The following is a 12,222-nucleotide window of genomic DNA, read 5'->3' as shown; positions in this document are numbered from 1 at the left end:
TTGATATCAAATTGGAGCGACTTAGCATATTATTTTAATGTATTATTCTAACTATAAGCACACTGGTTTGTAGTGCAAATCTTTTTACCATTTACTGCACGTTGTTATTTTTATAAAGAATTCTTGAGCAGTAAATCAGTTATTCTTCTCGTTATTATAGCGGATAATGAACCAGAAGTCTCACCCATAAGCTTACTTCTGCGTTTAGGAAAAAGGTGGATAAAGAACCCTTGGGAAAAAAATCCATGAGTGTTCTTTAGCCATAAATGGTAAAAAAGGAACCTTTATTTTTAAGAGTATAGGTGTATAACTATGAGTAACCTTTCCAAGATTCAGTGTTTGGATGCAACTGTTAGTCCAAGAACCATGCTGTCATTTTAATAAACTGAAACAGAGAAAATGCTGAATTTATTAAAACGTTTATTTCCGGCACTGGGTCACATTGTACAGCTGCTGGAAATTGACTGTTTCCTTATCTGAGATTCTAAGCTGAGACCCAGATCCAGACCAAAACCACAAAATCAAATAAACAAAATATCCTTGAACAACATTCACTTTTTTTTATCAAACAACTGAGGTTTTAAACCATGAATACAAAAACAGTCAAACAAACACAATCATCACCACAGTATTACAGTGTTTTTGCCATAAACAGTAGAAATGTAAACTTCTTTGAACCTCATTTTTGCAAGTAGTATATGAAATCAAACTTTAGTTTGCTACAGTACTTTTTTTGTCTTTCAGATTCACTCACAATATCACAATACGCTCTGAGCCTGAGCCAGCTTTCAGAGTCCGAGAGAAGCTTTGAGCAGCGAGGTCATATCATCAGGTAATGTGTCCTCTTCTCCTGAAAGAACCAAGCACATTTGTATTAATTTTACAAAAAAAACACGTAAAAAATTCCCTGTGAGCTTTATTAAAGTGTTCTCACCCTCCTGAGTTGCAGTCATGTCCTGCTCTAGTTTGAGTTTTCTTTCTCCAATGCGGAGCATGGCGTCCTCTATGGAGTCCTTACTTATCAGTTTGATCACTTTCACTATCCTTAAATGGGACAAATGCATTGAGTGAAACAAAAGGAAAGCCTACTGTGGGACACATGTGAGCAGTGTTCACTTACCTGGTTTGTCCCACCCGGTGGCAGCGTCCCTCTGCCTGTTTGTCATTGTAAGGGTTGCAGTCGATATCATGAAGGATGACCACATTGGCTGAAGTCAGGTTAATGCCCAGTCCTCCGGCTCTGGTGGACAGCAGGAACACAAATATATCCTGGTCTGTGTTGAACTGGTCAATCAGCCCAATCCTGTAAAAGCCCAGTGAGATTTACACTTAATGTCCATTTACTTAATTGGCATTAGGAAGACACTTTTTCTCCATCTGAAGTGATTTACAGTACGCTAACAGTAGCAAAAGTCCCTGTGGATTATGGGGTTAAGTGCTTTGGCAAAGAAAACAATAGTGGGAGAACAGGATGTTAACCTACATGAATGAAACTGAATGAATTGTGGCTAGTACTTAACCTTTTGGTAACAACCCCCCTTTTACGCCATTATCACAATAATACAATTTTGGTGGACATCCACCATGAACAATATGCACAATTTATCAATGCCATATCAGTTATTGGCTGATATCTGTGCTTTTTTGTTTATCATGATTAATATTGGATAATTAACTGTTTACATCTGTTTTAATAATTAGATCATCATCTAGTAACTTAAATGGATAGGAGTAGATTATCTCTTAAAGAGGACATTAATGTTGATAAGTTTGAGGTCAGTGAGATTTGTTTTTTGCAAGTAGTTAATACTTATATTCAGCATGGGTCATTATATTGATCAAACGTGACAATTTAGATGTATAAATGTTACAAAAGATTTCTATTTCAAATAAATGCTGAACTTTTTATCCAAAAATCCAGAAAAATATATCACAGTTTCCACAAATATATGAAGCAGCACAACTGTTTAGAACACCTATAATAATAAGAAATGTTTCTTGAGCAATTTCTGAAAAATCATGTGACACTGAAGACTGAATTAATGATGCTGAAAGTTCAGCTTTGCTTCACAGTGCTAAAATATATTATAAAATATATTAACAGATATTATTATTAATACTAGATTTAAAAAAAAAAGTTTGTAGACAAACTTTCAGTTGGCTTGAAAAAGCCTAGCCTGATTTAGCAACCCCCCCCCCCCCCCCCCCGAGCTAAAACCAATTGATTTCACAAAAAAAGCTAAGAAAATAAAACCAGATAAAAACTAAAAATAAAATAAAGCAGCTAAAACCAGCTGATTTAGCAAAAACCTGAAAAAAAAAATACAACTAGTTCAATCAACAGATTGAACAAAAAACAGCTAAAAATCAGGTAAAACCAGCCGATATTGCAAAAAAGCAAAAAAATAAAATAAAATAAAAAGTAAAATCAGTTCATTTAGCGAATAGCATCTTAAAACCAGCGGATTTAACAAAAACAGCTACAAATCAGCAGGGCCATGCAGAGACCTTTAAAGGGGCAGGTGCTCAAAGTATAAAAAGGCCATCTGAAAGAAGGCAATAAAGAGCCCCTCGGGTCCATCACCTCATTGTAGGCATCCAGTTACTTATGTAACAAGTAACAATGTCATTAATAAGACAAATTATGCATTATTTTAAGTTTTAATTGCGTTTCAGGACTCAAACAACAGAATCAGTCATATTTTTTTTCACTATAAAAGGGGCTCCATAAATAGGGCTGTGCTCAAAACATCAGTACAGCAATACTGTACTGTATATTGTGACACATTCCTTGCTGATATGTGACCATGGACCACAAAACCAGTCATAAGTGTATTTTTTTCAAAATTGAGTAAATAAGCTTTTCATTGATGTATGGTTTGTTATAGGACAATGTTTGTCTGTGATACAACTATTTGAAAACCTGGAAGCTGAGGGTGCAAAACAATCTAAATATTGAGAAAATAGCCTTAAAAGTTGTCCAAATGAAGTTTTCAGCAATGCATATTACTAGTTTATGGTATATTTATGGTAGGAAATTTTAAAAATATATTCATGGAACATGATCTTTACTTAATATCCTAATGATTTTTTCCATAAAAGAAAAATATATAATTTTGACCCATACAATGTATTTTTGGCTATTGCTACAAATATTCCTGTGCTACTTAAGACTGGTTTTGTGGACCAGGGTCACATATATGTATTATTACAGTGGCCTCTAGCAGCCAATGCTGTGAAGCAGTTTTGAGAAAGAAACGGAACATAAAAGACCATTTTAATGTTTAAAAGTTAAAAAATATTTTCCTTGGACCTATTCATTTTGATTAGAAATTGTTGTGTATTAAATTGTCAAACCTAAAGATTTTCTTCTCTCTGTTAAACACAATGATAAAGAACAGCTGTTATATTAAACTCTGAGTGGTCACTATTGAAACTATATGTGGCCCCTGATGTATTGCATTGTAAGATTGTAGACAACAGGCTTTACTGCAGAGTATCTAATTAAAACAAACGTATTAAGGAAGGAATTTTATTTCACTATTTAAAATATTTTAAATATCAATTTAAGGCAATTTGTGACCCTTTTTAAGAGCCGCAGAAGTAAAATGAACAGTATGAGTAGGATTTGACAATGTACGGTAGAATATTAAGGCATAAAATGGCATGATTTATAATTCAGATACAGCTACACACAAAACAAAATATCTTATACAATGGAATTTCAGCCTTTATACCATTAAAAGGGATAAATCGAGTATATCATTTATTATATTTATTTAAAAAATAAATATCACTGTCTTATTTGTTTAGATTTTTAGAAGGCACATTAACTTCTTTCACACAACTGTGTTTGCTGCATAACAACGTAGGTCGATAATTGCAATAATTTGACCATAAAGAGCTGAAAAAATGTGGAAAAGAAAAAGTCACTCTCTGTCACAAGGGGGCGCTTTAAGAGCGCTGAAATATTAAGGTTTCCCTAGTAACGGCTGTATACAAATCAGCATTAACGCTGTTTATCAGGCAATAAATGAAAATTACAACGACATGTTTCTGAGGACAGTCGGTTCCCTTCAGATACATTCATATAAAGACATCAGTACCGCGTTTTGACTTTGAAATCTACAGCATGCATATTTATTCAATGACATCATTGCCTTTTAAAGATTAATCCAGCCCTATCGCTTTTCTCGTCTTTCCGTCCCCAACTGTAAGACCTCTTAAATTATAATTAAGTATTTTCTTATACTATTTAACATTTTTAAAACTTTTTATGGCCTTAAATTTGATACAACTAAATTGAGGAGTTTTTAAGGACCTGCAGGTGCCCTCTCCTTTATGATAGCCCGTCGGGCAGCCGGTCAAACATTTTGGTAGCCCGACTGGAAAACACAATGGCTGTATCCGAAATCGCCCCCTATACCCTATTCACTATTCCCTACATTAGTCCACTCGTACAGTTCACTTGAAGGAGTGAATGAAAACGAGTGAGTGAATTCGGACACTAAGTGCACCGGAAGGACTGCCGCTTTTGCATAGCATTGCTAACTGTTTAACAATCATTTAAAACGGACAGTTCTAGTAGTAAGATTAAAGGATTTATCTTGAACTATGTCAGGGAATTTGTGTATAAACACTGGTTCAACAATTTAATAATCAATTTACAACGAATTTGTACCTGTGTTGTATGCTGTATTACGCAGTGGACGAGCGCGTTGTAAAATGAACAGATGGATGATGATTCAGCTGCGGGCGCCATCGTCTGTCGAGATGCGGGAATTCAGTCAGCGTGCGACTCTCACAGTGCATTATGGGTTATCTCTAGCTGTTGAGCGTACATCGGTTGTACACTCGTTTTTGCGGTGCATTGTGGGATTGAATGAGTGCACTCGGGAATGTCCACTATGGTTTCGAACACCACTTAAAATGGCTGTCCCCTCAAATAGTGCCCTATTTGAGGGTATAGGGGGCGAATTCGGATACAGCCAATAGCCCCGGGACGTCGGGCTAGCGATTTTGCGAGCCCTGCATTACATTTAAAGAAAAAAAAAAAGAGCAGACCTTTGACAGAAGGGCACTTTGGGCATCTGAGCAAAAGGGGCGGGTGCTCGAGCACCCTCCACCACCACCCCCCCCCGCACGTGCCTGCAAATCAGTGAAAAGCAGCTGATTTAGCAAAAAGGCTAAAGAAAAATACAGCTAAAACTAGTTCGTTCAATAAATAACAGGTAAAACCAGCTAAAACCAGCTGATTCAGCTGCGGGCGCCATCGTCTGTCGAGATGCGGGAATTCAGTCAGCGTGCGACTCTCACAGTGCATTATGGGTTATCTCTAGCTGTTGAGCGTACATCGGTTGTACACTCGTTTTTGCGGTGCATTGTGGGATTGAATGAGTGCACTCGGGAATGTCCACTATGGTTTCGAACACCACTTAAAATGGCTGTCCCCTCAAATAGTGCCCTATTTGAGGGTATAGGGAGCAAATTCGGATACAGCCAATAGCCCCGGGACGTCGGGCTAGCGATTTTGCGAGCCCTGCATTACATTTAAAGAAAAAAAAAAAGAGCAGACCTTTGACAGAAGGGCACTTTGGGCATCTGAGCAAAAGGGGCGGGTGCTCGAGCACCCTCCACCACCCCCCCCCCCCCCGCACGTGCCTGCAAATCAGTGAAAAGCAGCTGATTTAGCAAAAAGGCTAAAGAAAAATACAGCTAAAACTAGTTCGTTCAATAAATAACAGCTAAAACCAGCTGATTTAACGAAAACAGCTAAACAACAGCTAAAACCAGCTAAAAGCAGCTGATTTAACGAAAAAGCTAAAAAAAACAGCTAAAACCAGCTAAAAGCAGCTGATTTAACGAAAACAGCTAAACAACAGCTAAAAGCAGCTAAAAGCAGCTGATTTAACGAAAACAGCTAAACAACAGCTAAAAGCAGCTAATTTAACGATAAAGCTAAAAAACAGCTAAAAGCAGCTGATTTAACGAAAACAGCTAAACAACAGCTAAAAGCAGCTAATTTAACGAAAAAGCTAAAAAACAGCTAAAACCAGCTAAAAGCAGCTGATTTAACGAAAACAGCTAAACAACAGCTAAAAGCAGCTAAAAGCAGCTGATTTAACGAAAACAGCTAAACAACAGCTAAAAGCAGCTAATTTAACGAAAACAGCTAAACAACAGCTAAAAGCAGCTAATTTAACGAAAACAGCTAAACAACAGCTAAAAGCAGCTAATTTAACGAAAACAGCTAAACAACAGCTAAAAGCAGCTAATTTAACGAAAACAGCTAAACAACAGCTAAAAACAGCTAATTTAACGAAAACAGCTAAACAACAGCTAAAAGCAGCTAAAAGCAGCTGATTTAACGAAAACAGCTAAACAACAGCTAAAAGCAGCTAATTTAGCAAAAAAGCTAAAAACAGCTAAACAACAGCTAAAAGCAGCTAATTTAGCAAAAAGCTAAAAAACAGCTAAACAGCAGCTAAAAGCAGCTAATTTAACGAAAACAGCTAAACAACAGCTAAAAACAGCTAATTTAACGAAAACAGCTAAAAAACAGCTAAAAGCAGCTAAAAGCAGCTGATTTAACGAAAACAGCTAAACAACAGCTAAAAGCAGCTAATGTAGCAAAAAAGCTAAAAAAACAGCTAAACAACAGCTAAAAGCAGCTAATTTAACGAAAACAGCTAAACAACAGCTAAAAGCAGCTGATTTAACGAAAACAGCTAAACAGCAGCTAAAAGCAGCTGATTTAACGAAAACAGCTAAAACCAGCTAAAAGCAGCTAATTTAGCGAAAAAGCTAAAAAACAGCTAAAAGCAGCTAAAAGCAGCTGATTTAACGAAAACAGCTAAACAACAGCTAAAAGCAGCTAATTTAGCGAAAAAGCTAAAAAACAGCTAAAACCAGCTAAAAGCAGCTGATTTAACGAAAACAGCTAAACAACAGCTAAAAGCAGCTAATTTAGCGAAAAAGCTAAAAAACAGCTAAAACCAGTTGCTTTAACAAAAAAGCTAAAAAAAAACAGCTAAAACCAGTGGATTTAACAAAGAACAGCTAAGAAGCAGCAAAAAGCATCGATTTAGCAAAAAGCTTCATTTAATGAATAACAGCTAAAAACCAGCTAAAACCTGATTAAGCAAAAAAGCTTAAAACAGCCAAAACTAGTTCTTTTAGCAGAAAAAGTTTAGCGAATAACAGTTAAAAACCAGTTAAAATCAGCTAAAAACAGCTGATTTAGCAAAAAAGACAAAAAACAGCTAAAATCAGTAAATTTAATGAATAACAGCTAAAAGTCAGCTAAAAGCAGCAGATTTAGAAAAAAAAAACTAAAAACCAGTTAAAGCAACTGATTTCACAAATAAAACCTAACAAAAACAGCTAAAACCAGCTAAAAGCAGCTGATTTAACGAAAACAGCTAAACAACAGCTAAAAGCAGCTGATTTAACGAAAACAGCTAAACAACAGCTAAAAGCAGCTAATTTAACGAAAACAGCTAAACAACAGCTAAAAACAGCTAATTTAACGAAAACAGCTAAACAACAGCTAAAAGCAGCTAAAAGCAGCTGATTTAACGAAAACAGCTAAACAACAGCTAAAAGCAGCTAATTTAGCAAAAAAGCTAAAAAACAGCTAAACAACAGCTAAAAGCAGCTAATTTAGCAAAAAGCTAAAAAACAGTTAAACAACAGCTAAAAGCAGCTAATTTAACGAAACAGCTAAACAACAGCTAAAAGCAGCTAAAAGCAGCTGATTTAACGAAAACAGCTAAACAACAGCTAAAAGCAGCTAATTTAGCAAAAAAGCTAAAAAAAAACAGCTAAACAACAGCTAAAAGCAGCTAATTTAACGAAAACAGCTAAACAACAGCTAAAAGCAGCTGATTTAACGAAAACAGCTAAACAACAGCTAAAAGCAGCTAATTTAACGAAAACAGCTAAACAACAGCTAAACAACAGCTAAAAGCAGCTAATTTAACGAAAACAGCTAAACAGCTAAAAGCAGCTAATTTAACGAAAACAGCTAAACAACAGCTAAAAGCAGCTAAAAGCAGCTGATTTAACGAAAACAGCTAAACAACAGCTAAAAGCAGCTAATTTAGCAAAAAAGCTAAAAAACAGCTAAACAACAGCTAAAAGCAGCTAATTTAGCAAAAAGCTAAAAAAAAAAAAACAGCTAAGAAAACAGCTAAAACCAGTTTATATAGCGAATAACAGCTAAAAAACAGCTAAAACCAGTTTATTTAAAACAAATCATTGGCTCGTCTTGGCTCATTTGAACATTCCGTCAATGTAAGTCTGTGGGATTGAACACGAAGCCAATAGTCTGTTTCCATGAAACTAAGACTTAGTTTTCAAGGACATGTATGAAGAACTCCGTGTCTGTGAAAGAGACGATCCAGCTGTGACGAGACACAATAAGCATCATGTTCGCTGTCCTGAGTCTGGACTTGGGCTGACCACAGAAGGACACAGTTGATGTCGTTGATGATCTGAGATTGCCTAAGATCCTTTACTCAGCAACATTTGACATCTAAGTGTGTTTACCTGTCACTCATAGGGGTTGAACCGTCCAGTCGGTTGTATCTGTGCTTATGATGTCTCAGGAACATCTCCAGAATGTCAAGCATCATTGTGAACTGGCTAAACAGCACAACTCGATCACCCTGCAAGAGAAGAAAACGAGAGGACGACATGATCAAATTCATTGCATGGAAAAGAGCAGCGTGAACATTCTGCTAAACATCTGCTTTTGTGTTCTACAGAAGAAAGAAGGTAATATGATTTGGAATTACATGTCGTCTGCTGTGTGCTGTAACCAAGTATACACTACGTCTGTAGGTGACAGTATGCAGTATGGTGTAATTTGGATTACAGTGTATTTCTCCACTCAGTTAAATAAGTTTCATTATACTCGGAGGCGTTGTTGAGAATGTAATTTGGTCTGCCGAACATTACAGGAATCTGTTTTCCCCCAACCTTCTCCTTGAGGGAGTTCAGCAGCTGTGCGAGAAGGCTGAACTTCCCCGAGTCCAGCAGTATGTCTGTGTCGAGTTGGTATTCCTGCAGTACAGAATACTGCTGACAGAGGCGGTGCAACTCAAAGTCTGAGAGCACCTCCATGTCCTCTTTGATGAGAGCGGGATCTGCGTCACGGTGACTCGGCTCCTGGAATTAACGGTAACACACACAGACGCTTCAGATAAGACACACACATAACAAAAACAAGTGATGGCAAATAAAAAAAATACAGTCGCAATAAATATCTGTCCTAATTATGATTATTTGCTGCTGCAGGTCTTTATGAAGCACTAATTCAAGATTAACTAATAATGCTGTTTTATGACTTAATAAAGTTTATACAGATTATGTTTATGATTATGACAGAAATGCAGAACTGAGAACCAGTTAGTAATTGTTTTATTTAATAATTTTGGCACAATAACTGAACCATTATCGTACCTTATTGCTTAAATAATATTCACATTACATGAGTATTTAACAATAATAATATTTCTATTTTTATATTATTATATTTTTATAATATTTAATAAATTATAAAAATACTTTTTACAACAATAATATTGCAATGTAAATGTGCAATGTAATATATATGTATATATATGTATATGTATATATATATATATATATATATATATATATATATATATATATATATTAGTGGTGGGCCGTTATTGGTGTTAACGTGCTGCGTTAACGTGAGACTCTTATCGGGCGATAAAAAAAAATATCGCCGTTAATCTGTCCTCAAAGTTTGGTTGGGAGCTGGGTCTATACTACACAAGCTATGATGACTTTCACCTTGATATTTTAGCACGGATGTATTCCTAGCCGAATTGCACTGTAGGGGGCGAGAACGAGTCTTCAAACCTGTGTGTATGCCTACTGTGAAATTACCAAATCAAACGAGACATGCTAACATGGATGCAGCTATGAAGCAGCCGGGTTTGCTTCAGGGCAGGTACGTTGCTAGACCCTTACTGGAGCACGTGCCCCAGTGAAAATCTGCTGTGCCCCAGTAAAATCTCAAATTTGAGTTATAATTTACTTTGATAATCCCGAAATAAAGACATTAAACTATATGCAACAACTGAATTGACGGTTTTAAAAGCAACGCAGTTTTAACTATGCATGCAGATATCCATGCCCGCGCGTCTGTGTATTTAACTGCAACGCGCACGTCGCGCAGCCTTTTACGCAGAAGTACATGCAGTGTAGGAATAGTTGGTTACACAAGTTTGTATAGTTAATTGTTGTAAATGCAATTGTCAAGCAGTTTGTGATGCATTTTGGAAACAGGAGATGAGCCCCTGGTCTAATGGGCCACCTGGCTTGAGAAACCCGTTCTCAAAGACTTACTTTTAGTCATTATTTGGGTCGCACACATATTCTGAATGCCTTCAGCAGAATTCAAATGAGCCATTTTAATCTAGATTAATATAGATTAAAGTATTCAGACCCCCTTAATTGTTTCACTCTTTGTTATATTGCAGCCATTTGCTGAAATCATTTAAGTTAATTTTTTTCCTCATTAATGTACACACAGCACCCCATATTGACAGAAAAACACAGAATTGTTGACATTTTTGCAGATTTAATAAAAAAGTAAAACTGAAATATCACATGGTCCTAAGTATTCAGACCCTTTGCTGTGACACTCATATATTTAACTCAGGTGCTGTTCATTTCTTCTGATCATCCTTGAGATGGTTCTACACCTTCATTTGAGTCCAGCTGTGTTTGATTATACTGATTGGACTTGATTAGGAAAGCCACACACCTGTCTATATAAGACCTTACAGCTGACAGTGCATGTCAGAGCAAATGAGAATCATGAGGTCAAAGGAACTGCCTGAAGAGCTCAGAGACAGAATTGTGGCAAGGCACAGATCTGGCCAAGGTTACAAAAAAATGTCTACTGCACTTAATGTTCCTAAGAGCACAGTGGCCTCCATAATCCTTAAATGGAAGACTTTTGGGACGACCAGAACCCTTCCTAGAGCTGGCCATCCGGCCAAACTGAGCTATCGGGGGAGAAGAGCCTTGGTGAGAGAGGTAAAGAAGAACCCAAAAGATCACTGTGGCTGAGCTCCAGAGATGCAGTTGGGAGATGGGAGAAAGTTGTAGAAAGTCATCACCTGTCCAATACAGTCCCAACAGTGAAGCATGGTGGTGGCAGCATCATGCTGTGGGGGTGTTTTTCAGCTGTAGGGACAGGACGACTGGTTGCAATCGAGGGAAAGATGAATGCGGTCAAGTACAGGGATATCCTGGACGAAAACCTTCTCCAGAGTGCTCAGGACCTCAGACTGGGCCGAAGGTTTACCTTCCAACAAGACAATGACCCTAAGCACACAGCTAAAAGAACGAAGGAGTGGCTTCACAACAACTCCGTGACTATTCTTGAATGGCCCAGCCAGAGCCCTGACTTAAACCCAATTGAGCATCTCTGGAGAGACCTAAAAATGGCTGTCCACCAACGTTTACTATCCAACCTGACAGAACTGGAGAGGATCTGCAAGGAGGAATGGCAGAGGATCCCCAAATCCAGGTGTGAAAAACTTGTTGCATATTTCCCAAAAAGACTGTATTAGATCAAAAGGGTGCTGCTACTTTTTCTGTCAATATGGGGTGATGTGTGTACATTAATGAGGAAAAAAAAATGAACTTAAATGATTTCAGCACATGGCTGCAATATAACAAAGAGTGAAACATTTAAGGGGTTTGACTGAATACTTTCCGTACCCACTATATATATATATGTGACCCTGGACCACAAAACCAGTCTTAAGTCGCTGGGGTATATTTGTAGCAATAGCCAAAAATACATTGTATGGGTCAAAATTATTGATTTTTCTTTTATGCCAAAAATCATTAGGAAATTAAGTAAAGGTCATGTTCCATGAAGACTTTTTGTAAAATTCCTACTATAAATATATCCAAATGTTATTTTTGATTAGTAATATGCATTGTTAAGAACTTAATTTGAAGAACTTTAAAGGTGATTTTCTCAGCATTTTGATTTTTTTGCACCCTCAGATTCCAGATTTTCAAATAGTTGTATCTCGGCCAAATATTGTCCTATCCTAACAAACTATACATCAATAGAAAGCTGATTTATTGAGCTTTCATATGATGTATACATCTCAGTTTTGTAAAATTTACCCTTATGACTGGTTTTGTGGTCCAGGGTCACAT

The 12,222-nt window shown here is 36.9% G+C and overlaps 1 protein-coding gene across 1 annotated transcript; it reads right to left on the bottom strand.

The window, feature by feature from the left end:
* Positions 1 to 397: 397 nt before the first annotated feature.
* On the bottom strand, positions 398 to 9,413 carry LOC141299665 (SWI/SNF-related matrix-associated actin-dependent regulator of chromatin subfamily A containing DEAD/H box 1B-like). The gene is made up of 5 exons (XM_073830051.1): positions 8,983 to 9,413; positions 8,551 to 8,669; positions 1,121 to 1,303; positions 935 to 1,044; positions 398 to 850 (listed from the first exon to the last, which is right to left on the bottom strand). The coding sequence occupies exons 1-5, from the start codon at positions 9,124 to 9,126 to the stop codon at positions 789 to 791; spliced, it is 618 nt and encodes a 205-aa protein (XP_073686152.1). The 5' UTR covers positions 9,127 to 9,413; the 3' UTR covers positions 398 to 788.
* Between the last annotated feature and the right edge of the window lie 2,809 nt (positions 9,414 to 12,222).

Source organism: Garra rufa, chromosome 23 (genome assembly GCF_049309525.1).
Source record: "Garra rufa chromosome 23, GarRuf1.0, whole genome shotgun sequence".
NCBI classification, from domain to species: domain Eukaryota; kingdom Metazoa; phylum Chordata; class Actinopteri; order Cypriniformes; family Cyprinidae; genus Garra; species Garra rufa.
Note: the sequence above shows the minus strand (reverse complement) of the source record. Positions and strands in the feature narration are given on the sequence as shown.

Coding starts and splice junctions, on each gene's coding strand:
- LOC141299665 (XM_073830051.1), bottom strand. CDS start 9,126: ATGGAGGTGCTCTCAGACTTTGAGTTGCACCGCCTCTGTCAGCAGTAT. Junction 1,045..1,120: donor CACCGGGTGGGACAAACCAG/GTAAGTGAACAC, acceptor GTCCCATTTAAG/GATAGTGAAAGTGATCAAAC. Junction 851..934: donor CATGACTGCAACTCAGGAGG/GTGAGAACACTT, acceptor TGGTTCTTTCAG/GAGAAGAGGACACATTACCT.